General features: G+C 38.1%; 1 protein-coding gene across 1 annotated transcript in view; it reads left to right on the top strand.

Moving 5' to 3' along the window:
* Window positions 1–26,024, top strand: part of pex5la (peroxisomal biogenesis factor 5-like a) — a gene marked incomplete at both ends in the record, with an annotated part of 79,708 nt that overhangs the window by 18,874 nt on the left and 34,810 nt on the right. Inside the window, one exon of the mRNA XM_080506649.1 lies at window positions 24,245–24,349. Within this exon, the coding sequence (XP_080362775.1) occupies window positions 24,245–24,349 (105 nt within the window). The remainder of the gene's footprint in view (window positions 1–24,244; window positions 24,350–26,024) is intronic.

Here is a 26,024-nt window from a genome sequence, read left to right as displayed (position 1 = left end):
ATAACTACTATCCCTAACCCTAATAATTACTCAAACCTTAACCTAACTCCAAATATAGCGTGACCACTTAACTATCACTAGATCTTCATACAGTGATTGGCCCTATGGGATTTTGACTTCTATCCTAATATTTCAGACTCCTTATTACACTAGTGTGTTAACAGAAATAGTTTGGCACAGTGCAAGTCTAAACAAACGCAAACATACATATGTTTCTGTACCTTTTTAAGGAGATTGCATTGACACATTCTCATTTACTACAGACTTTTTCGACACTAAGCCGTACTGTATAAAACGTGCTAAAATTGCATGCTCATGCAAAGACCATGTGCTTTGACTTTGGGTGTGTTTGCAGGTGCTCAATGAAGAATAACAGCATGAATGACATCATGTGCACATAGCATTGTTCAAATGAGGGTTTTGAGTGCATTGGGCCCAGTTCACTGGAGAAAGATCTGCTGGAAACAGTCTGGTTCCCATGTCCCTTTGCTATACACTGCCACTAAGTGATTTGATGTGTCATTCTGTCATTTGGGAGAAGATGTCATACAAATCTGAGTATTACAGAGTGTAGATCTGAATTTGTCCCCCAAAAAATGGAAAATGCAATATTGGAAATGACAATAAAGTCAAAGCTGTGTGGGAGAAAAGATCAACAGACGATATTCTGAAAATATTCTAAGATTAAGGTTTACAGCACAAGAAATATCTAATAATAAAGTACACAAATAAAAGTTGTGGTCAGCCAGCAGAGGGAAGGTTTTTCATCACAATAAGATCTTCAACAGACACAATCCTAAAGTTGTGAATCGCTTTGTAAATACAGTAAATATTTCAGCATATATTCGTCCCAGTCTTTTGCATGATGGAAAATGAACTAGGTTAACAGACATCTCTTTGACACAATATCAAGTTTTCAACTATTTTATGTGGAAACCTTTAGTACATTGGGTTAATCATGTTTTCATTAATGGGGGGCTTTGTATTAATTCACATTCTTAACATAAAAGCTTGTTCAAAACTAAGCTCCTACTTGGCAAACCATATATCAGTGTTATCTGAACACATATCTTCACTTGAAGTGTAGATGTATTTTTGTGATGAGGACTCTTTTACTCCACTATCAAGGAAGAAAAGTCTCCTCATTGTGTGTGTGTGTGTGTGTGTGTGTGTGTGTGTGTGTGTGTGTGTGTGTGTGTGTGTGTGTGTGTGTGTGTGTGTGTGTGTGTGTGTGTGTGTGTGTGTGTGTGTGTGTGTGTGTGTGTGTGTGTGTGTGTGTGTGTGTGTGTGTGTGTGTGCATAGATTTGAATTTCAGTCCTCACAATGGCTTTAAATACCAAGATGAACATGCACACATGCGTAGATGAGATAAAAAAGAAAAAAGAAAAGAAAAAGCGGCTTGATGATCTGTTCCTCAGGTGGTGATTTGACATTTGCATGTATAAAGCCTCATGTGCCTCATCAAGAACAGCCACTCACATCTGCTCAAGTGACTCAACATGGTAAAGTATTCATACTGAATTTCATCTCAGTGCTGATGAAGGCTGCTCATTACCACTGATTGTTTGGGCATACGGTACCACATGAAGTTTGATGTTTCTATCAGAACCTGTCAAAATAACAAAGTATGCATGTAAAAATGGCTTCCTTCACCTGAAACAATTGGACAGTAAGGTGGCGGCATACCAGCAAGCTATTGACAACTGAGACCATGCAATCGATGGCGAGGCACAAAGCCAGCATGCACACTAAAGTTGTAGATGCTCTACATAGGAATCCCACCAGTATGTCTATTTCCACTAAAGAGGCATGCCTCTAATTTTGATGTCATTATTGCAAGCACCTATTAATGACAACTTTGGGTAAAATACATCCTTGAGTAATACTATTATCTATGTTGAAACTGCTGAGGAAAGTTGTATGGTGAGGTAACGTTATCCCTCTGATAGTGTACAAGGTTACGGAGTAGCTCAATGATACAGCGATGATTTTATTCAGCATCACTGTAGTGTCCCTGAACAGGAGCACAGCTTATGATAATATGGCAAGATGTGAAGTAGGACTGTATACTAGTTTGCCAAAGGGTGAGTTTGAGATAGAGTAGTCTAATTGTGTGCAATGCTTATAGGCCATATTGCAATGATGTATTGTTTGATGATGATGAATGAAATTAAAAATATCTTGGCTCACTGATGTGACTGGCTGCTGCTTATTTTTGAAAAAGTATGAGCATCAAAAAAGAGAGACTTCAAAGATTGAGCCAATAAAGGGCTATACTGTGTCTCAATTTGTTTTGAAAGCCATCAGGACAAATTCAAATAAATCCTTATGAGTCAAAGTGCAGAGAATTAGAAACAAATAGCTATAAAGGTGTTGTCAGTGTCTCACCTGGCCCAGCTTCTCTGCATGAATGGCTGTGGTCTCCTAACAATCTGTTTGTGTGCCGTTAAGCCTGGTGCGAACAGCCTTATCAGAGCATCAGTCTTCTACTGATAAAGGCCTCCAGGAAAATCCTACCTGAGTCTGACTTTTGCCAAAGCTAGATGACCTAACTTTGCCACTGCTTTTTTAAGGCTTTCTCGACTTGTAGTACATGGCGTCTGGACACGGACTCTTGATCGGGGTGTGATTTATTTTCATGGATTTCAAAAAGGATTACAGCTGATTTTAAACTAATACCCTGGAAACATTTTGATTACATTTCCTGAAAGACAGAGATTCATAGCCACGTTTTGCCCTGCGTGCCACCCACTGATGTTGTACAGAGTTGAGTTAGATGACTTCCTGCCTGCGCTGAGATCAATGGTACTGTGAAAGGGCATTTATCATCTGACGGATTTCTTGTAATTGTGGTGAACAGGTAATGAGCTGCCTGTGGGCATCTTTCTTTTTTTTTATGCCTTTGTCACAATTTCTCTTTATCACACACACATACACACTAAGGTGTGTCAACATTAATCTGCACACCCGACCATACACCCACATACACACTCAAGCGACACCAACTGAAAGAGAAGCAATTCAGGCCATTGTAAAGCATCTTCACAATAGAAAACCATCTATAACTGCTGGCAGTTCCCATTTATGGCATGTTCTCCTCTTTGGGTCATACTTTGCTTTGATCGATTTGTACTATTACAATGTGCTGATCATAATAAAGCTATTAGATGGGTGAGTGCACCCTTTCTTAAAATGTAATGACTTTGCATGCCTTCCAGACACTGTGACATTGTAAGAAAGTTCCACAGATTCATTCACGCCAGTAAGGTAGAGGAACCTTTTCATTGTCCAAATTCAGTAATTTTTTTTTACTTGGTAGAGGGTGAAAGGTCACCCACTTGGCTCTGCTGAACAAAGAGCAAAGAGTGGGGTATGCTCTACTTGTCTTGTGAATGGCAAGAATATTAGCAACCAAAAGTTATTTGTTAAGTGCACACAATGAACAACAGTGTCTCCTGCCTACAAAATATCATAGCATAAATAACACTCTCGCCTCCCAGCCAGAAGGTTGTGGGTGCAAATACGCGCCAGTCTGTGTGGAGTATATATGTAAAAATAGGTTTTCTTAAAATAAAATAGGGAAGGGCACTTGCTTGTTTGCTTACTAGAGATGCAACCTGGCGAGTAGTCTGTGACGTCATGCTTCAGCAATGTCGACTACAGGTACGTTAGAGTGCAAGACCAAAGTCTGCGGTGTGGAATTTCTTCTTGACATGGCAAAAAATAAAGAAGACTTTCAATTACGTTCTGCCAAAAATATCACAAAGAGCATACCAGCATCTTCATCACTACTGAATTTTGATCCAGCAGAGTTAGCACGATGTTGCTCATTTGTTCAACTGCTCAGTGGGTCCAGGAGGATTCTACTCCGAGCCGTGCTACATGCTACATGCTACATGCTACATGCTACATGCCAAAGAGCTCTGAAGCTTCCACACCAGAAATGCTCCATGCAACACATAATTTAAGTACAACTGATACACATTAACAGCAAGCTGGAACATGTGCGTGGCACACAGAAAGCACAGTCCCTACAGTACACATAGGGTAATGCATAGTATATCTTTTGCATATGGAATAAAAATTAGGCTTTATGGAATAAATACTCGATTTGGTACTTGGTGTCGACAAACAAAAAAAACACCTAAAAGTCAGTGCCCCTACTTGAACGCCTTCACATTATCTGTTTACTCGCATTTTCTTCCATTAAAAGAACTACAACCATAACCGCTGGACCACGTACCACACATTTCATCACACAAAATTAGAAATACATACTATGTTCTTAACAGGAAATAGATGTTATCAGGTTATCAATGAGATTTTGTTGAGAACTGACTGGAAGGAAGCAACTGTGTGGAAGGAGGACAGGGTTAGAATTGGTCCTGATTCTGGGAGGATGGTGTGGTGCTGATGGTTGTTCATAATGATCCATCCTCCTCATCCTGCTCCCTACAATTCTCTATTCTTGCAGCTGCTATTTTCAAAGGCTTTAATTGGCCAAAGTCACTCAAGGTAACAAGGGCCTCATGGGCCTGTGTCTGAGCAACCTGATTACTGCGTGTGTGCTTGTGCCTGTGTTTGTGTGTACCAGCAGGGCAAAGGTACCATCACAGGGGCACTGAAGTCAACAAGGATGACTTGTAATTGCCCATGGTGTAAAATGACGTTAATAGGGCAGTGGTTTGCTTTGATTAAGGTTCAGTTTCCGTCACTACTGGAAAAAAAAAAAAAAAGGTTTTGCCTGACATCCACATCATCATAATAAACATGGAATAGTAGAAAGAAATTTATAAAAGCCCATCATAAAAATATAGTTTAATGACTTTATATAGTTTATATATAAAATATATAGTTATATAGTTTAATCTACTCAATCTGCAGATGCCAGTGTTTTTGGTGATTCATGTTCAACTACCAAACACTGCTGACGTCCATGTGATGCATCCTAAAGGATACTGTTCTGAATGATCTTAATAAATAAAGGATCACTTAAAAAAAAAAAAATCTGCATAGCTTCTCTGTTTGGTACAATTGTCACATATTGCTCCAATTTACATTAAAATAAACATCTAAAGAAAGACTTATAGAAGAAAGCCTTGCAAAGATTAAATAACATCAAACAATGATTCTATAAATCCAGTTGCCTACATCTAGAAGTATCATGATCCAATTCACCTTTCTATAGCCATTACATCGAAGGAACAAATCATCTAGTCAAGGCTATACATGAACATTGTTTCATTTTTTTAAAACTAGAAATGGTTTTGTTCTGGTCAAGGGAGAGGCGGATTAAAAAAATCTTTCAAAGGAGGCACAAATTCAAGTTTGAAAAGTGCTGCTCTGCAACATCAACACACCTGGGAGCTCACCTACAAGCTTGCAACCCAAATTCTAATTAGCAAATATTATACCGACATTGCATCAGTATGTTAGTGTTGCCATCGTGAGCGTCTTGCCATGCTGACTATAGACTTTAGCTTATAGTACTTCTGTGCCAAAGTACGACATCACAGACACTTACACGGCTCTCGACTCTGATTTGCTCTCTCTCTCTCTCTCTCTCTCTCTCTCTCTCTCTCTCTCTCTCTCTCTCTCTCTCTCTCTCTCTCCATAAATAGCTCAGGGTCTATTTCAGTACCACAGATACTTGAGACTGAACAGACAAACGAGTGGGCCTGGATTGAATTGCAGGTATCCAAAGCATAAAAGGCAATTTTCTGGTTTAAGTCAACTCATTAAAAGGTTGCCAGGTGATTAGCTCTCAGCTTCGAAGCTGCATAATATGAGCTGTTTTCTTTATACGGTCCACATCTGAGCTACAACTCCCTGGGGTCCACTGTATGTAATAACATCTTTGTCATTTAAATCAAAGGCACCTCAATCGGCTTCGCTGACTCTACATGGATTCTTGAAGCACAATGGATCTCAACTTAGACAGGAACGATAAGCATGAACTGGAGAGAAAACCATTTTAAAATACTCAGAAACAGCTGCTAAGGCCTTTAGTGTGACAGCTCCTTTTAAAAGCATGGTGACAAACTCATCTATACAGAGGAAGTCAGTGCAGGCTTTAAGATCTGGGGCAGTTCAGTTGCTCAACATGAGAGCTGCGTTTTCTGCTGTAATGTAATGCTATTTTCCGGGCAACCACTAATAATCAGGTTACTGTACCCTCCTGCTCAATGCACAGAGGGGATCCTCCTTCTTTTACTGCCATATCTCATCATTAGCAGCAGGAGCCAAAGCTGCACATAGTGACACAGCTGCGGCCTAAATTATGACTTGGAGTGGTTCTGCAAGAGGGGCTCGGTGTCCTCTTTCTCCACAGCTTTCCTTAATAGGAAGGTAATGGGGAAAAGGAAAATTGGCCACTGGAGCCAGGAGAAGGCTTTTGTTCTGCCACTGTGTGCTGAGTTATCAAAGGGGAAGCGAGTGCTCATAGAGGCCGAGGGAGAGTTCAGCCTGAGGGTGAGTGTTACCGCCCAGCTGCCATTAAATTTCTTTCATCCTTCAATCCTGCACTCTCTTCCCATTGTTGCCATCCTTATACCTCCCACTGTTCTGGTCACAAGATGAGAGGTGAGGTATGAAAGAAACATGCCAATATATATGTTATTTATTAAGTTGCCCAACATACTATTGACTTGGAAATGTGGTAAACAAATTAAAAAGAATATGGGGGAAAAAACAACACTTCATTAACCTTGTAAATATTATGACTTAAATTAATCTGCTGAAATCCATGCAAGTCAGCATGATATGAGGTGCTACACATCTCATTTAATATTTGGACAAAACACGTGAAATCAAGTAAAATAACGTGTTAAAATGTGTTAAAATTATATTTGAGAAGACAAATTACAAAATGGATGTGGTATAAAATGGGAATTACTTTGAAATGATGAGTCAAAATTGATCACGTGAAGAAAACTAAATAGAATAATACAAATATAATGGACAATAGAACAGATTTATACAATAAATCATCCAGTCGGTCAGTCATCCCTGTCTTTTCTAATGAAGGGAGACAAACACTTCAAATAAAACACAATTATTTTTTTCATAAATCCATTTTTTAAGTAAGCTCATCTGAACATGCAGGTTAGAAGCTTATTAATTTAAATTGATTTGTCATTCCTGAAAACAAAAATACTGACGTATTCTTTATTTTCAATTTACCAAACGAGTTTAAAGAGACAGAAGACGCCAGCATTAACATTTACATCTGTTTCTACCACTGCAGATGAATTGTTTTCGTCTGTTGCCATATGACTCGCGATCAAATGGGATTAAGGCGCACCGAAACAACCCAGATTAGGCAGATGAATTTTTCCGTTTGTGGTTGTGCATCTAGTTATAAATGTCTAATGCTATGGAGAACCACGTAGAACCAATGTGGAGCTGAGTTTCGACTTTAAAGGTCAGAAGAGATCATCCATCCATCTCGGAGACTGTCTGTTCCAGCCTAGGGAGGGGCTGGATTTGATCCCAGCTGGCATTGAGCAAACAGCTGGTTCCACCATGGTCACCAGGCAAACACAGAGGGACAGACAATACTCACTCACATTCATACTTACAAACAATTAACTTCAAATGCAGGTTTTTGGACCATGAGAAGAAACCAGAGTAGAAAGCCCACTGACAAAAAGACCTTGCAAACCAGGCCTCCAAATCTAGACGTAGACTGTTGATATTCTGGCTTTAGGTAGAGTGCTAATCGCTTAATAGCATCCAGCCCAGGAGAAAAGAAAAAGATTGTATCTGAGTTTAACAATGATATTGTATTATGCACTACTGTAAATTACAAGTTACTTTAAGATAAACTCAGGCAGCTTTTAAGATTGTTGGACAAAACTAGCTTGTTTCATATCAAAGTGAAAAACATAAAATGATTGAAATGCATCTTGAATCTTAGCGGTAATATAGTGATCTTTAAGCTTCACTCATGACTCCCCTCACTCTTCTCCCTTATAGGTTAATTGTAACAGGTTGTAACAGGAAATGCAGCAGCATTTCAGCAATAGACAGGATGACCACACTCTTACACGCATATAACGTCAGCTTCTTTTATTGCCCTCCAGCTCGTGGTTCTGCTGCTGCTGCTGATGGAGGAACTTGTGCAGCTCTTACTGAGCACTAATGAGGAAGGGACAAGCCTGACTCGGGGCAATAGAAGTCAAGGGCGAGGTGAATTAGGGTGTGTTATGTTTTTGTGATTGCAGATGTGTCCATTTGTTTACACCTGCAAGGGAGGAGTTTAAAGTGGAGGAATTACTTTTTTCTTTTCATTACTTTATTGTTATATCAAGTCATTTTATCCACCACAGTCTTCACCATCAGAATGGATGGATCAGTTCAATTCATACATTTCCAGTAGAGTTTGGCATGGTCTATCTTTGAGCATAGCATAATAATAAAAACATAGTGTGTGTGTGTGCGTGCGTTTGTGTGCGTGCGTGTGTGTGCGTGTGTCGTAGGGGGCCAGATACAACTGTGAATCACTGCTTAACACCATATATCACAACATATGAAGAAACGGTGCCAACACCTGCCCTGCGAGCACTCAGAGCAGGTTTGTTGTTTAAAATAAAACATGCCAACGCTGCATATTATTAGTCTTGGCCGACTTAGTGCACCGAGGAGGAAACTCTTATCAAGAATTGCTGAACTGCTGGTATTTCACAGGTTCGCCACTTTTTTCAGAGGCTCACAGATGCCTCGTGTGTTTCTGAATGCTGGTCTGTAGCTGTTGTGACAAAGACGGAGGAGAGGACTGAGTCATTTTTATTTGTTTCACAGCTAAAATTAAGGCCTCGCTTCACTTACTGTTTTGTGAAGTCTTGCTGCCAGGTCATTTGGGCTTTTTGGAAAGCAGCAATAAAATAATCAACAGGCTTTTTTTTTTAAACCATGCACTCAGTAATCTATTGTTGAAGGACTTTAAGAAAAAAGAATTATGAAATATGTTATTTCTAATTTAAAGGGGGAAAAAAGCCTATTTTCCAGTCATGGCCATTTTTCAGGGGAAATTGAATTCACCCTTTAACAGCAACCTGGTCTTAATATTGAGATTCTCATATTATTACATTTTAAAAAAAATTTCATGAATGTGCATCTACTGTCGGTTGGTTTTCTTGTACTGAGTCAGTTCTTTTTCTTTAGCATTAGTTTTCGTCTTGCAACTCTTCCGCCCAGCCTCTTTCTTATGACGGAGTCATGAACACTGACCTTAACTGAAGCAAGTTATGCCTGCCGTTCTTTTAGATGTTGTTGTGGGGTCTTTTGTCACTTCTTGGATGAGTCGTCGCTGAGATCTTGGGGTAATTTTGGTCGGCTGGGAAAGTTGACTATTGTTCCGCGTTTTCGACATTAGTGGATAATGGCTCTCCCTGTGGTTCACTGGAGTCCCAAAGCTTTAGAAATTGCTTTAGAACCATTTCCAGACTGATAGATTTCAATTACTTTTTTTTTTCTCATTTGTTCCTGAATTTCTTTGGATCTCGGCATGATGTCGAGCACTTTTGAGGATCTTTTGGTCGACTTCACTTTGTCAGGTAGGTCTTATTGAAGTGATTTCTAGATTGAGAGCAGGTGTGCAGTAATCAGGCCTGGGTGTGGCGACAGAAATTGAACTCAGGTGTGACCGACCAGTTATGTTTTAACAGGAGCTGGGGAGCAAACACTTTTATTTCACACAGGGCCATGTAGATTTGGAATTTTTTTTCTTCCTCATTTATAAAACCCTTCATTTAAAAACTGCACTTTGTGTTTATTTGTGTTATCTTTGACTAATGTTTCAATATTTTTGATGATCTGAAACATTATAGTATGGAAAACATGCAAAAAAGAAAGTATTTCACAGAGACTAATGTGATTTCTTCTGCTTCAAAGAAAGATAAAAAATGTAGCGTATTGTCTACTTTACACCGATAGGGAAAGGGGTGCGATAATTACAATTTGTTAAACAGTTATTGATTAGTAGGGGGATATGTTTCCAACTTTACTGAAGCCCTCGACGTGCACATAACATATGTATGATTACGTCACGTACAGATGAGAAACTTGGCGTCTTTTCTTTCCCAGCTTGTCCCTTTAAGGGCATGTCCATATGTTCATTTACATCTTCAACATATAACTTTTTCTTCCTGAATTCATGATTCATAAGGAATATGTCAAATAGCATGGATTTTCTGTCCATCCCTGTAATCTGTCTGCTTCATCCATTTTGACTATGCAATTTAAAGTCCCCAATTAACCCAACAAGTGTAGTATTTATGCCATTAGACTGTGAAAGGACGTTTTAGCACTTACAACGAATGGCCCCAAGAAAAAACATGCAACCCCCCACATGTAAAGACCCCTTTCCCAATATTGAACATTTGTATTTTCGGTGTGAGGCAAACCTTTAAACCAATAGAGCATCATGCACATTCCTTAAAGGAGCATGATTACACTGACCTTGTTTATGTATAAACTCTTCTTGTGAGCTGTATGAGAAGCGATGTGGTGGTCTCATCCCAGACCACAGACACATACTGAACACTCACAGTGTGCAACTGTAACGGTGTGCTGGCAGAGAGAAGTCGGGTGAAAAGACATCTTCATGAAGTGGTTTCTACAGCTTGGATAAGAGGACAAATAAGTCTTGTTTCAAGGTACAATAAGTGGTTGTATCTCACTTTGTACTACAATGTGAATCATGTCAGCAAAAAGGAGAATTCCTCAAGAAGCGATATGAGGTTAAAATCATGATGCTAAGAAAAAATGTCACTTTATGTTGTGGTGAGATGCCAAGAATTCCTGTAGTGCACAACATGTCTCGCTGGAACATTCCTTTTATGAAATGCTAACCATTACAACCACACTGATGAGCTGTCTTTCTTTGCTGAGATCTAAATTAATGAACCTGCCAACCACAATGAATAGCAGTCCAGGTTTGGAAGCCGTCTCTGATGTTTCACTTGCGCTTAATCAAAATGTTCCCCTTGGATGCAACAAATGACGGAAAGAAAACAGCGATGTCACTTTAAAATGTTCAGAAATGAGTGACTATAGAGTGTATTCCTGTAGTTTTTAAACTTCTGATAGCTTCAGTGATCAATGGCTGACAGCACTTCCTTACAAGGTCAGTTTGCTTGTCTGTCCTCTGCAGGCTTATGACCATCATCATCAAATATTGAATCAATGTCCTTGTGGCTGACATGACCATAAAAAACCTATCTGAGGTTTTTGCAAAACAACTTTAATTTAATTTAAAGCTTCACAGTTTAATATGGTCTCATCATCAAAACAGGATTATTATAATTTTATTTAAATCCTTTTAATGTATCTCAATACGAGCACCTCCAGGCGTTGCATAGAGTTTTAAGGGGAAAAATGACCGGAGTATGTAAGCTTCTGGAAGCAAAAGTAAACCTGAAAAAAATGCACAATTGCACTCCTTTGAGGTTATACAAGAGAAAGATTCCTGGAATGTTTCTCACCACAGAGATGTAATTATGAACACTGCATAGAGATGATAGTGCCTTTCTGTGGGCTCCTTTAAAGAAATGTCATCATGAACAAAATGGGCATTTTCTCAACAGTCTAATTAATTTCTAATCCAATTAACTTTTTTTTCCATGCATGCCTTGCATTCCCTGTACTCTGAGGCAGATGCCAACATCTGCACATGTGCTTTCAATAAGCAGCCCAAGTAACACAATATCTTTTAAAAATGTAAATGTATGCATTTGTAAAGGAAATTGCCATTAAGTTAATCCAAATCTCCAAAACACATTTTTCTGTGCCAAATTACATGAGACTTCATGAGATCGAGCAAAATGACATCCGTTCCCCCAACTGGGAGGCCCTCAGGGTAATGAATAACCCCCGGGGCCACTTTGACACTGAAGCTGACACTTCCTGATCTGTTTCTCAAACCACTTCATAAACAATTTTAGTCAAATGGATACAGTGTCCAGTCTTCATACATATTAATGGTTCAAACATAGTGTACATGATGTGTACGATACCAGTGTCTCCTGAGTCGAGTCCTTGTACAGTCTAACCTGAAACTAACATGCTTTTTACATGCTCTGTGATCCTGTGTGAATTTTTCATGAGCCTGCATGTTCATGTTTCAACATGAGTCCACCGCATATTGCTCCCGTCCAGGCTGGAGGGCTTACTCGAGTATCATAATGTGGTGTGTCAGCTGATTAGTTTTTGAAATGATCCCTTCACCCCTATTTTATCTCGGGGCAGTGGCTTTGCAATGGATATGGCCCTCTTGGAGTGTCCTCTGACCTCTGGACCTCTGGCATCTTGACCTCCAGTCAGAGGTGACTGTGTTTGAAATGCTAAACCAGCGGGCAGATTATGAAACGACAGGACCTGAGAACAAACACACACCAGAGAGACAGACTGCGCTTCCATGGAGACGAACACCTAAAAGAAACCAAAAAAACCCCACAGTAAAAAAAAAATTGCACTTGTTTTGTGTGGATGACTTGCAGATGTTTTGCATCATCTTGTACCAATCTGTTTTTTTTCCCTCATGTTGCTCATGTTTAGTTAATTCTCTGTTATTAATTGGACCAACTCAGCAAGCTCCAACTTTGGAATATTGTAACTATAGTAACCCCTCCACACTCAACTAAGAAATTACAATACTCTACTTATGCTACACTTGAGCATACAAATGAAATTATATCACTTTTACTAGGGCTGTGAAAATTAATGCATAATGTATTAATGATTAATCTGATAAAAAAAAAAAAAAAAAAAACACAATAAACCCATCTGCAGTGCAGAAATCCCTGAAACGTCTCTGGAAATGCATTTGCAAAGTTTGTCCAAGTAAACCTGGAGGATGCGAAGCAGCAGGTTTATCCTCTTGAAATATGTCATGAAGGTGAAGCATACATTGGCAACATTGTAAATAAAAAGCAGCCAGCTCGCCTCTCGGACATAATGATAAGTAGTAATTGCAATAAAATAGGTGTGCAGTACATACAGTTACAAAAGTAGTCTTTCCTTTTGATTCATGTACAAGCAACCTTCCATTATGTCCCTTGCCTTGCACATTTGGGATTTCTCATTGATTCAACAATTGAATTGGTCCTGAGCTCTGCAGAGCCCTGATAATGGCCCTTTCAATTAAATCGGGTGTGTCGTGGGAAACAGACATTAAAGAATACAGAAGCCAGAATGTCCTTATAGGCCACAATTGAAAAAAACAGTGTAGATCTCGGCCAAAACAATCCCCAATGCCCATTTGCTGTATTGTTGGTAGTGTTTTGGACCACATTCAGGTGAACCCTGGGGTCAGTGTCTTTAGTGTGCTTGGTGTATATTATGTATTTAAATTTTTTTGATGTGGGTAATATCATATGATACTGCAGAAAAACAAATCGGTACAGAAAACTTTGTGAGACCAAAAGCTTTCCAACCCGAAACTACTAATGCAACGATACAGCAGAAATTGTGAATGAAAAGATTTTACATGTGGATGTGTGAATAGGGTTAAAGTTATTACAGTGATTACAATACAATTCATTTCATTTACATTCAAATCCAAAAACTGTCACTCCTTCCTCCTTTCCACACTCACAGCTGCACCTCCTCCTGAATATAAGGAGGAGGATCTGACAAGGAGGAGGAGAGACCCACACAATTCTAATTATCAATTAAAAAGAAGTACTTCAAATAATGTTTCATTTCATTTCATAAATGTATAGCAAATTCTCAAAGAAAACATATAGTCACAATTGCCTCCATCAAAGCTTTTTTTTTTTTTTTTTTAGGTTTAACAAGGTTAGAAGGTAAATTACATGCTTTGAATTTGATTTTCAAATTTTTTGGCAGCAGTTTCTTAACAAATTTTAATTTGTGCCGAGATATGCCAAGTGGTCTTTTTTGAATTAAAAACTTGTTAAATATCATATAATTAATTGTTAATAAGTCAAAAAATAAATAAAAATGTTCCTAAAAGATACTATCCAATAGCTTCTTAGACATTCGAAAATGTGTTGTACATGCTTGTTTAATATTAAATATTCACAAGTTAGACCTGTAGCATAATTAAATGAATTAAAGTTGGTTTACCAGCTTTTGTCTGCCTTGTAAGATGGGATTGGGCTGTTTCAGTCCTCCCACTGTCTGACAGAGAATTCTCGTGCATGTGTGTGTGTGTGTGTGTGTGTGTGTGTGTGTGTGTGTGTGTGTGTGTGTGTGTGTGTGTGTGTGTGTGTGTGTGTGTGTGTGTGTGTGTGTGTGTGTGTGTGTATACACTTGTGATGTTGGCTAATGGCTTCTGATACGTCCATTGAGTGCAGAGACACGGTCCAGTTTAATTGTGAATAGATTCATCTTATTTAGCTGTTCAAAAATCTACACCGTTGAACTTGAGGCCACATATCTGCAATAATGGATGGAAATCCTGAATGATGTACATAATGCAATTTGTGCAGAATAATCAATAAAGAGTGATTAATTGAAAACTGATTGATGGAGGGATTATTACAGACAGATGAAACCCTCCTCTGGACTGATGGGAGTGGATCTCCTCACCAGATAAATACTTTTTTTTTTTTAATTAATTTGTGGTGTCTCAGTATTCATTTGGATAGTTTTCAGGGTCAGTAAATAGTTGTAATTCAATTTTTTTTCAATGACACAACTTGTTAAATGTGTTTGCAACCTTAACAACAAATTGTATTTGCGGTAAAATAAAAAGACAAAGCACTAAATATATCACTTAAGTGTGCTGTACATGAGAAACTGTATCGTATCAATGTGATAATATCAGTTTAGATTTGGTCACACAGGTGAAGCCGATATCTAGCAATTTTTTTCCTTCTCTATCAAAGTAATACAGATTATGGTCTGGAGGTGGCTTCAGAAGGGACTCACCCTAGTTATTGATCTAGAAACACAAAATGTCCTGTGTATGAGGAAATACCATTTGTGTGAGGAAGAGCTGATCGTCACTGATAGGCTAAAGTGTTGTTTCACACCAGTAGCTCTTTTGTTCATGTTCTCCCAAACTTACAAAATGCAAAACATTGCAATGTTTCCATATAGGCACCATAGCTTGGGTAGAAAATCCCAAAATATGTTTTGTTTATGATAACACATGCAATATGCAGAAGGTAATGGATGTGTGGTGAATGGATGAGACATTAATATAGTTAGGAAGTAGTTAATTTAACATTGATGAAAATAAACATGTTTTGACGAAAAATAAACAGACAGATGATTAAAATTCACTGCTTGTCTATTTTTCACTTTCAAGAAAAGCTGATTGTGGGAGATGTGTGTTTTTAAAAAATATTAAGATATATCTATATCAGTCATTGATGTCAGGCAATATTTTCATATCAGTGCATCCTTGTGCAACTGAATTGTTTTTTCATTTTTTTCTCCATGTTTTTATTCTAGTTATTGTAATGAAGCCAGCTAATTTGTATGTAGGCCTATAAATCCACAACAATTATATTTATTTTGCGATATATGAGACCAATTATTTATACTTTTTGTCATCTATCCTTCTGTAATATACAGTTACAAATTTTAAATCTCAATTCAGTTTCAACCCACCTCTCCACTTTTTTCCACAGTATATTCCTTTCATTGAGAATGTCTCCAGAAGACCTTGAATAATGTTATTTGTTCTTCATTTATTCAAAGTTTAGTTTAAATTTGGCACATATGTTCAGTGGTGTGATTGGCAAAGGTATGATTGTCTCCAGGTTTGTGATGTTTATATCAACTGCTGGTTGACTGAGGCAACTGTGAGGTAGTGACTTTAATTAATGCAAGGTTTTTTATTCTAATGTTTTATAGCCTCACATTTCCTCAGGGATTTATTAAGTTTGTGTATTTAAATTGCTTGGTAGCTGTGGCAGTTGTCCAGATGTGGCTGTCCTCCAGACTCTTGATAAAGTGTACATCAGACTGTACTGCTCTACATTATGTGACGTGACGTCAAGCTGCTTCATGGAAACCAATTTTAGCACATGGAATGCTTTAAAGTCACAGGCTCACTTTACTGCTGAACAACACATACGTTGTTTACTTTGCACATTCAGCTGAATGCATTTATTTCAGATGAATATGACTTTTTTAATATGTGTTGTTTTTTGGGGGGGATTAAACAGTTCAATATTTTCTCCTATCTTGTGTTTTCACAAGTAAAAACTGAAAAACCACTTAAAGTGATCAGAGTAGTTTCTGATCATTTAGACAATCCACTCAATTTATCAGTTTTTCCCCCCAAAATATATTTTTGGGAAAATATTGAGTTTATTGGTTTTGCACAGGTTATATCTAAAAAAGATGTGTGGACCCTATTCAATATTTTCTTTAATAATCCCAAAGTGGTGGTTAAAAACTCGGGTTAATATTTGGGATTAGGTATTGGAGTACCGGTATTTCTTTTTTTTTATTTCTTTTTTTTTTTTTTTACTTATATGCATTGCTGCAATGTTTCTGTTCCAACATTTGAGTTCCAAACTGTGGTGAAAAATGTAGCTTCAGCTCGGGGCTCCTGCCACCTCCTTATGCTGCAGCTTTACATTCACACACATCATCTGCTCTAATGAAGCTTTATCTTTGTGAGATACAAACACATGTGAAGGCCTTCCTCCACTCAGGCCGCGATTTCTGAAAATGCCCTGACGGTTGGGCTGTAATTCGATCTATAGTATTTTTGTTTGTTTGGTTTTTTTAACCACATTTGTTTCACATTGTTTTCTTGAGAAATGATAGCGTGTGAAACCCTGAGGGGCGTTTTTTTTTTTCTTTCTTTTTTTACTTCCATCACCATTAAAAGGCATTACAGCCCTCTGCTTTTCACACAATATCATTTTATTTCTGAGAAAGCTGCACTCTGGCACACCCTCTCCACGATGACATGCATCCAGATGTGATACATTGGAACTGGGTTTACAGAGAATCAGTGAAAGGAGTTACCGCTGTGTAAATCTAATAGGGGATAGCGATTGTCGCGAGTGCTGATGAAACTAAAGTTAAGTAGGTCTTAGCTGATAGGATGAGGCTCACTTTCATGCCTATCGGGGACAAACACTGTTGGATCTGTTATAACATGGCAAAGGGAATATATATATATATATATATATATATTTTTTTTTTTTTTTTTTTAATGTATGAGTTTTCTTTGTTTTTAACTTTCTATTTTTCAAACAGCACGTGATCTGCTTAAACTGCTCGCATGATCTAATAGTCAATCGTAATCAGCTCTTTGGATGTTCCTGAAAGTTTTCACCTAAATTGAGCATGTATGCTACAGATGTCAAACTTATTTTAAGCTGCAGTCCACATACAGCACCATTCTGTCTTGAAGGGGCTGGATCAATTCTAAATGTTTCCTTTGTTTTAAATGCAAAGAGGGTGTAATTATTTCATGAGCAACTTTATATTTAATTTTACAAACCCGACTGAGTCAAAAAGACGGCTGTAATAAAAACAGATTTTGAATCCACAGTTTTTGCACACTTCCTTATCAACCTCTCACATGTGTCCACCGTACAATGCCAGTCTCACCTATATGACAGCTGAGTACACCAAAGCCAACTCAGAACAGTATTTGCTTTGGATCCCATCCAAAGCAGTAGCCTGACATGCCCTACGGTCGTTAAATGCTGCAGGTGCAGAAATGCAGCCACAGGGTGTCTTTCAGCCAATCGCTTGAAACCTCTTTTGTTGACTGAGGGATTTGTAGCATCACCAAAGCTTAAATCCATACAGACTTGTCTGTCACAGTGCTACGGTGGACATTACTGACAGGCAAACACTTTTACACAGATCACCAGCCAAGTGCTGCAGACCGAGCAAACTGTAGGTAAAGTATCTGCAAACAGAATAAGCTGATTGCCTTTGAAGCCACTTGAATGTTAGAAAACAGAATAGCATTCACTTTAATTTATTATATGTGGTCTTTTTTTTCATATGTCTTATGGAAAGAATATTTGAGCCAAGAGGTCACAACAATTATTCTGAGTTTGAAGGAAGCACACATGTGACTGGTCTCAACCTTATGGTGCAGAAACATATGATGGTGTTTAAATCCCCCTCTTCCCATTTCTTAGCGCACACATAAGAGGTGTTGAACATGGTGTCTTAAATGGTCATAAATGTTTTTGATTGTATTGTTAAGTAAACCAATCGCAATTTAATCTTCAATTATTTGCACACACCAACTGCCCCTGAGCACATTTGTGTTTATAAATATGCAAAGTGGTCTAAAGGAGGGTTTTTCATGCAAAGGAAACTGATCACACTGTTGTGAAAGGGAGAGCTGCAACATAACTTAGGACCAAGAATGGCTATTGAGAAATAAACACAATGATTTTGTGACAGCCTCTCTTACAATTATATTAAGTAGCAAACATCTGATACAATCTAGTATTATCTCTTTATTGATCTTGGCGATGAGTAAAAGAAAACAATTAGATGCCATACAAGAAGTTGAGCCACATGTGTATGTCCAGTGAAAATCGAGATTATAGATCCTGCTGTCTTGTAATTCCATTTAACAAACTAGGAGGAAATAAAATCATCCAAGCAGCCAGAAGCAACACATGAATAGCAATACAATTTGTTTTTAAAATGACTTGAAAAGTTTGCAGTGTTCACTTCAAATCTGGTTTTAGTTGGTCAACATTTAATCACTTACTGCTTCATCACCACTGTGTCTGACTGCACCTGAACCCTTGGCAAACCTGAACAAGTGAACACAAGTGTGTTGTTTGTGGTTACAAACATTTAAAGGTTTCAATTGAGCAAAGATCACTGCCGATTTGTTTAGTATTCACTTTCACAAAAAAAAAAAGTTTAGTTTAATATCTCAGGATTAAGTTAAATTCATGAGAACTGCTAATCTACTGTGCAATAGTGACAATGGGATGATTTAATGAATGTAATGAGCACACCAGAGGTTATGTAGTAAAAAACAATTTCCTGTAAAGGAATAATTTTGGTTCTGTTCTTGGCAGCTCGAATGACTGAAAAAAACATTCTCAGTTGCTTCTGGGACTGTGACATAATATTCCCACACAGCATTAGATGACATCAGAAGCATGCAAGAAACAATTTAAAACAGACAATTTTTCTGCATCTTCTGACACTGTCGTAACCAAGAATAAAAAAAATAAAAAAAACTGATTAGAGACAACAGATGAACCCACTATGTTGTGTTTCATTGTTATAATTATGTGCCCATTTGAATAATTGCAATTAAATAAGATAATTTTACCACAGGCGGAAAGAACATTGCTTTACAAACAGAATAGTGCACTGACTCTGAATAAGCCGTTAAATTCTTTCATTGTTTGAGAGTTAGATCCTATTGAGAGAGAAAGATGTTCATTTGACCGGCAATTACATCATGTCGCATCATTTTTCAAGTCTTTACAACTTACTTGGATGTCATAATTAGATACAAAATCTATATTCCTTTGACAAGCAATGGGGGAGAAAGAAGTAATTTTTATTGGAACATAAATGTCTCAAAGATTCTGGCAGTAATATTAGGTAAGATCTGTATTAGCCACCATCAACAAATGTATCACTTGTATTTGATGTTAGACTGCAGCAAAGACTTGCACCGTAGTGTACAGGCCAATTGTTTTCATCATGATGTATGAGCTGCTGTAATCAAAATAGTATTTCAAGCCCATCAGTTTGTCATTTTTGGATGTCATTTATTCACTAATTATCTTTTAGGTGACATTATTATACTTTGGTGCTGTACTCATTATTATATGCCACCATTTATAAGCTTACTGCTGTGAGTCGTGTGGAAAGAAGTTTAGAGTATGCACTCCTTCTTGCTTGTGATCAATTTTCCATTTGCAGAGAGGCTCTCCACTGTTGTTTGAGATTTCTCTCTGAAGCTGAGAGGGAATCATGTGAGAGTTGTGAGGTGAGAGGTCTGCCTGTATCTCAGGGACATGCTTCAAAAACCTTGCTGCATTATCACAAACACGCTATACTGTAGCATGTGGCAAGTATAGAGAGCTTCTTCTTATCAACATACCTGAACACTCCAGACAAAGGAGAATAGAAAATATCGTCAAATTTTTTAAAATAAAAATCCAGTTGTAACAGATGTGTTTCACACTGGTTTCTTATCTGGCTGTAGCTGCTTCAGATCGGTCGCCAACTTCCAAATAATACTCAGAAATTAAGGCCCTGTCCTCCTTTCCTGTGTACTGCTAATATTGTAAATGACAGAGTTGCTGTTCAATCACACCCAGAACAAAACTAAGTATCTGCCAATGTGATCTAAGCATTATAGGGTCAATGTGGATTTGAGTTGTGTCAGTATGTCTTTGAGATATATTGACTTTTAAGAAGAAGTTCAAGTCTGGGCTCTGTGTTGCTGCAAAACTCCTTATTCAATGTCCATCTAGAAAATGGTTTTTGGACTTTGCATGCTTGAACGCACTGTCACTGAATAGATGTTGTCGTCGAAACGGTTAAGATGATAGTAATTCACTAGAAGACCGAAAACATTTGAATCAGACTCTACAGTTTATTCCTAGAGGGAAAAAAAACACTATTCAGCAAATATATACACCAAACTTTCGAGCTGGTCCGCCAAAACAGTTATGCCAGTGCAAACTGAGAGCTTTGATGATGGACGATCCTCCACACTGTTGGCTGCTAGAACACCTGCACAGAAGGAAGACTCATCGTCAACCGTTCAGACAAAACAGCAAAAAGCAAGTGTTTAGGCTTGTTTAGAGCTTTTCTGAATCATCTCCGGCTGTGTGAATGCTGCTTTGCCCCTGGCGGCATCTTAGCAAGAAATGTTGTTCATTTTTTGCTGAGTGTGTCAAAGCAAAAGATCCTGGAGAAGGTGGCGTTTGGGACTGTATTAAGAGCATTAGGCTTTCAAGAGATGGCTCCCTCAGGGCGAGTTACATGCACACTATGACGTGATCAGTTGAGGGAATCAGTAGAAGAAAAGCCAAATTCATTTTTCTGGCAAATGGAAATGTGAAAAGCCTTAATAGGATCCTGCTAAAAGCCTCCTTGAGTGCCTAATGCTCTGTCTTCGGAGGCAGTGGCAATGTAGAACTAAGTTTTATCTCCATCTGGCCTACACATCAACTTGTAGGCAAAAGAGCTGTTGTTGATGAAAAGTATAGTCTGTTGTGAAATGGTAAAGCTGTGAATTTCCCCCAAAAATGTTTATTTAGCATGCTAAAATACAATACAGCATCTATGATCTTCAAGACCTTTATTGTTATCGGAGGTTATATGATAAAATGATGTGCCACTCTCTATGCTGAATTTTGACAAAATAGGCCTGATAATCTAAGATCCTGCATATGGTGTAATGAATTGTACAGAAAAGTGTCGGAGGTGATCATTCACAAAGTCAGTATCTTCCTAAATGTAAAAAATATATTTTATAATTTCTGCAAACAAAAGCGGTTACGAGTCAAAGCAAATGCTTCGACTCACAGTAACAGTCGCTTCTCTTCTGAAGGCTGAGCCGGTCTTATGTCACCTTTTCATATGCAGATAAAACAAATGTATTAATAACTGAAACATTTTCAGACGTAGTAAAACCCATACCTTAATTTTTTTGCCACATATTCTTTCCTGATGTCGTATTCATGAAGACAAATGAACTCGATGGATAGTGTGATCTCCAATGCTCCCCATATCAGCTTTGACACTGCGTTTGTCCATTTTCATGTTTACACTTGTCTTAATGCACACTACTTTTTGGTTGATGAGTCCCAAAGACAGTGTTTACTAAAACAGCAACATAAATGCTGGACTTAAGCATCAGCATGCAGAACGTTTGAGAGCTAATGCAGTTGGTTTTTTTAAAATGATGTTTGTCATGTGTAAGGAACATTAATTTGTGATTTGAATTTTAGAAGATTGGAACGTTCAAGTCTAAAAACACGACACATTGGCAATGTAACAGTTCATCTGTTGAACAAGCAGAAGCCTCTGTAGCATGTGGAAGAATGGCCTTCACAGCCTGGCACCTCCTCTACATGGCGGCCATCAGCTCGTTCAGTCACACACTGCTGTGGGACGGCTTCCCGTTCTTCAAGCAACATTTGTGGCAAGTCAGCTAAAGTGCTTGTTTTGTTTACCCTGGCATGAACAGCATGCCTAAGCGGTTCAAAAATGTTTAATTGTGTTGAGGTCATGACTGGCATCAGGTCAGCAATAAGATACAATCCAGATAGTCAGCTCTGCTGCTCATCTCACAAATGCATGTTTTTCAGAAATGTGTCTTCGATTAAAAAAGAAAAGGAATAATCAGGCTTTCCACTTGTGTGACATGTAGCACTGACCATTAAGCACTGCTACAGAATTAAGACATCTACCAAACACAAACGTAATGATTTCTAGATCCATAGACACAATTTTAAGTTCACATAAAGCTGAACTGATATGATTTTCTCAAAGAGTAATTAATACTTGGAGTGCAACATTATAACTGCACCTAAAGAGTTATAGTAACAATAAACAAACAAACAAATAAACAAATGGCTAACAGCAGCAGTATGTACAAGAAAGCTGCAGCAATGGTGTAAAACTCCATATACAACAGTGTTCTATGTGGTTTTGCAGCACTTTAATTGTGATTGTTCATTATTGATCCTCAAACATTCTGATCGCCCAGGGGGAGAAACTGGAGGTCGTGGGCAAAATGCAAATTGAAAAGGTTAATGAAGTCTGCTGACCTGCTACTAAACCATACTATACCATCCTGTGTGCCGGGACATGCAAGACACTGTTGTCTTACTGTGAAGGGTTTTGTTTTCAAACATGGAGTTCAGAAGACTTTATGCATTGAAGTTTATTGAAGTAGTATTTTATTTTAATAAGTATGTTGTAGTCTGGATATACCTGATAGCCTTGAACTATAACATTCTGGTATATATTTGACTTTGTGCTTGTATTATATGAAGTATGCCTTAACCAGGAACCAGACACGCAATAGGGGGTGAAAAAAGAAGAAAATATGTCATCATAACTATTTTTATTCACCACATGAAGAGGAGACTAATACAGAGTGGTACACAGTAAGCATAACATTCCCTCTTTAAAAGAAGCAATTAAGTTCAGAACAATGTGTAATCAACTAAATTAGATAATTTCACGCCGTTCAGTCCTTCTGCTTTAGAAACATCCTTGATCAGAAAGGGACAATTATGTCTGCAAATGATTCCTAGTGTTTCTATTTACCAAATAATTGGGCCATCGTAGTTTGCACTTTGGTTCTTATTTTGATTTGTCAAGTTATATTATTTTGTCAATACAAATGAAACAAAAACTGTTTGACTAATAGCTGTACCAAAACCCAAAGATGGGATAGAAGAAAACATTGGCTAAATTTTACATAAGGCGCTGTAAACTTAGTCTGTTGTGACTATAGTTGAAGTTTTTATTATTACAAAGAGTTGCAGTTGTTCATAAGACAGCGAAATAATCATAATTCATACGACAGACTTTGTATAAACTTTAATTTTAATGTGAGAAAATGTTTATGTGAAAAACAAACATACTACCTTGCTAACCTTGACCTATGATTAATATAAAACCTTAAATGGATTTCTTGTGAATTTTGGTAGTATGACGTATGCAGAGACCGTATATAAGTATTGCTTGTATGTTCTGATATTTAATTAAGAGAAGCAGCCTTGATTTATGACATGTCTGAATTTTGGAAGTCTCATTTTCGCTTTCAAGTAGTTTTCAGCTTCAGAGACGGTTACGTCACAGTATTCAATCAAAGTACTTAAAAAGCCATGACAATAAACGGTTATCGGTGTTGTTGTTATTGTGAGTCACAGAAGATGAATAGGCTGTAAACTAAGACTCAGTCTGGTTTGATTGGCAAAATTATGAGTTTCTAGCTTTCAAATTACCACTCAAATCTTCAGATGTGTATATTAAAGCCAAATAATTACAAGAGTAGCTGTCATTACAATGTGAAAACATGCAGCTGTGAACAACCATGCTCATCTCTGTCCACAATTAACACCACATTGTGCAGTGATCCTTTCTTCATTGCCATAGTCTTGTGGAAATGTGTCTCGAGTCGATGTTTTTGTGATTAGACAGCCCCACACACGTTACTAGCATTTCCATCATCATAAGGTAAAGTCTGTTCTATTAGATGCCCCGGATGGGGGCAGGAAGCACTGAGTTGTCCAACTGTCCTGACACGAGTCATTGTTGATTTCACTGTTGTAGGGGAAAGACTCTAGGGCTGCAGATAAGACTGTTGCCATGGTCCTGAAGGAGATACCAAGTAAGGCGTCATCAGAAGGGAAGCCCCTCCTCACAGTGACTACCAAGGTGGGCAGATCCATTTCAGAAAATACCCCTCTCGCCCTCACCCCTTGCTTTTAAGTGAAGTATCCTCATGTGTTGGTCACACAAAAACATGAGCAAGCTTTCAGTGTCCTCCAACTGCCTTCCACTGCCTTCTAACACACTACTTGGGTCCCAACAAAGGGGTACCACAAGTTTCAATTTAGCTGCTCTATGGGGTATTAAACCTTTTTTTTTCTATGTCATTACATTTAAAACAAACACCCAGTAATGATCTTATCATCTACAGACGTACCTTCAAATTGCTACAATTATCCTTGTGACTTTTTATCTTTTCCAATTAGCCTCTGCCAGACTCCAGACTCATAGTTCTCCTGCTTAAAATTGTATATTTAGCACAGTATGGAGGGGGGGATTAGTGAGAGGTTCACCACAAATTTTCCCGTGCCAATCCTAATCAGGTCAGCAAAACCTCCACATGAACTTTTTAGACCTCATAAGCAGCTAATCCTCAGCACAACAGCGTGTGAATGCATTTCCAAACTGCTATGCCACACAGCGTGGCACTGAGCTACTGATTGAGTTCTCTGTGTACTAAATGCTGCACTAAATTACTGTTGCCACTCCTGAGCTTTTTCACTTCTCTTTTGCTCTTTGAGTGTTATAGCAAGATGGAGTCAGTGCACCAGAGGCCAATATGAGTTGTCTGACTCCATCCTTGATTGCTTCTGTACAGTTGGTGTGCGCTGCTGCTGCTGCTGCTGCTACTGCTGCTGCTCTTGCTGGTGTGTGTGTGTGTGTGTGTGTGTGTGTGTGTGTGTGTGTGTGTGTGTGTGTGTGTGTGTGTGTGTGTGTGTGTGTGTGTGTGTGTGTGTGTGTGTGTGTGTGTGTGTGTCTGTCTGTGTTTTGATGAATTGTGACATGTTTTTTTACTTCTTTTTTTTCTGATGCAAAGTCTACTCTGAAACGTTCCATACAACCAAGATAATGCTCCACTCAAGTGGAAAAGTTGCAGTTGCAGCTCTGCATCTTTGAAAAACAGTTGGCGTCTGCTCAGTTCACACTAATGAGACACTTCATTTTTTTTAAAGCATATTTTTTTTAAAGCATATATAGCTCAGACGTAACATAATGCGCCATAACTTCAACTACTAGGAATTCAGTTGTTTTTACCAAATCAGAAAAGCTGCTCAATTATATTTAACCATTATATGTAACCCCTATGTTGTAGTTATATCATTGCTCCATCACACATGATTACAATTAGTAGCTCACTATTAGTCTTGTTGCAGCCTAATATGTATATTTAAGGTTAACTAGGAACAGAAAACGGGAAATGCAGAGAAGGAATTTCCCTAAGGGTATAGATAAAAGTGTGCTTTCTTTTTTTCCCTTCTCTTAATAGAGCTGTGAAAGCTTAATCACATAAACGATCAGATAATAATTTATTTATACAATAATGTATGTATATGTAATTTCCTCAAAATGTCATTTTAACAAAACATCAACTTTCAAATTGACATTCACCATAGTAACAAAAAACATGGAACCAGAGTCATAAACTGGGAACGTGAGCTGAGGTTCGACTGTCGTGAGACAAGTTAGTTTTAACTCACTGCTGATGTGTTGTAGCAATAGTAACAAATCCTTTCTCAGCTGATTGGGGCCTTGATTGACCTCAAATGCATTTCATTTTCTC

The sequence above is a fragment of the Blennius ocellaris genome (assembly GCF_963422515.1).
Source record: "Blennius ocellaris genome assembly, chromosome: 12".
Classification (NCBI taxonomy): Eukaryota; Metazoa; Chordata; class Actinopteri; order Blenniiformes; family Blenniidae; genus Blennius; species Blennius ocellaris.
This window is presented reverse-complemented; position numbering and strand designations above follow the sequence as displayed.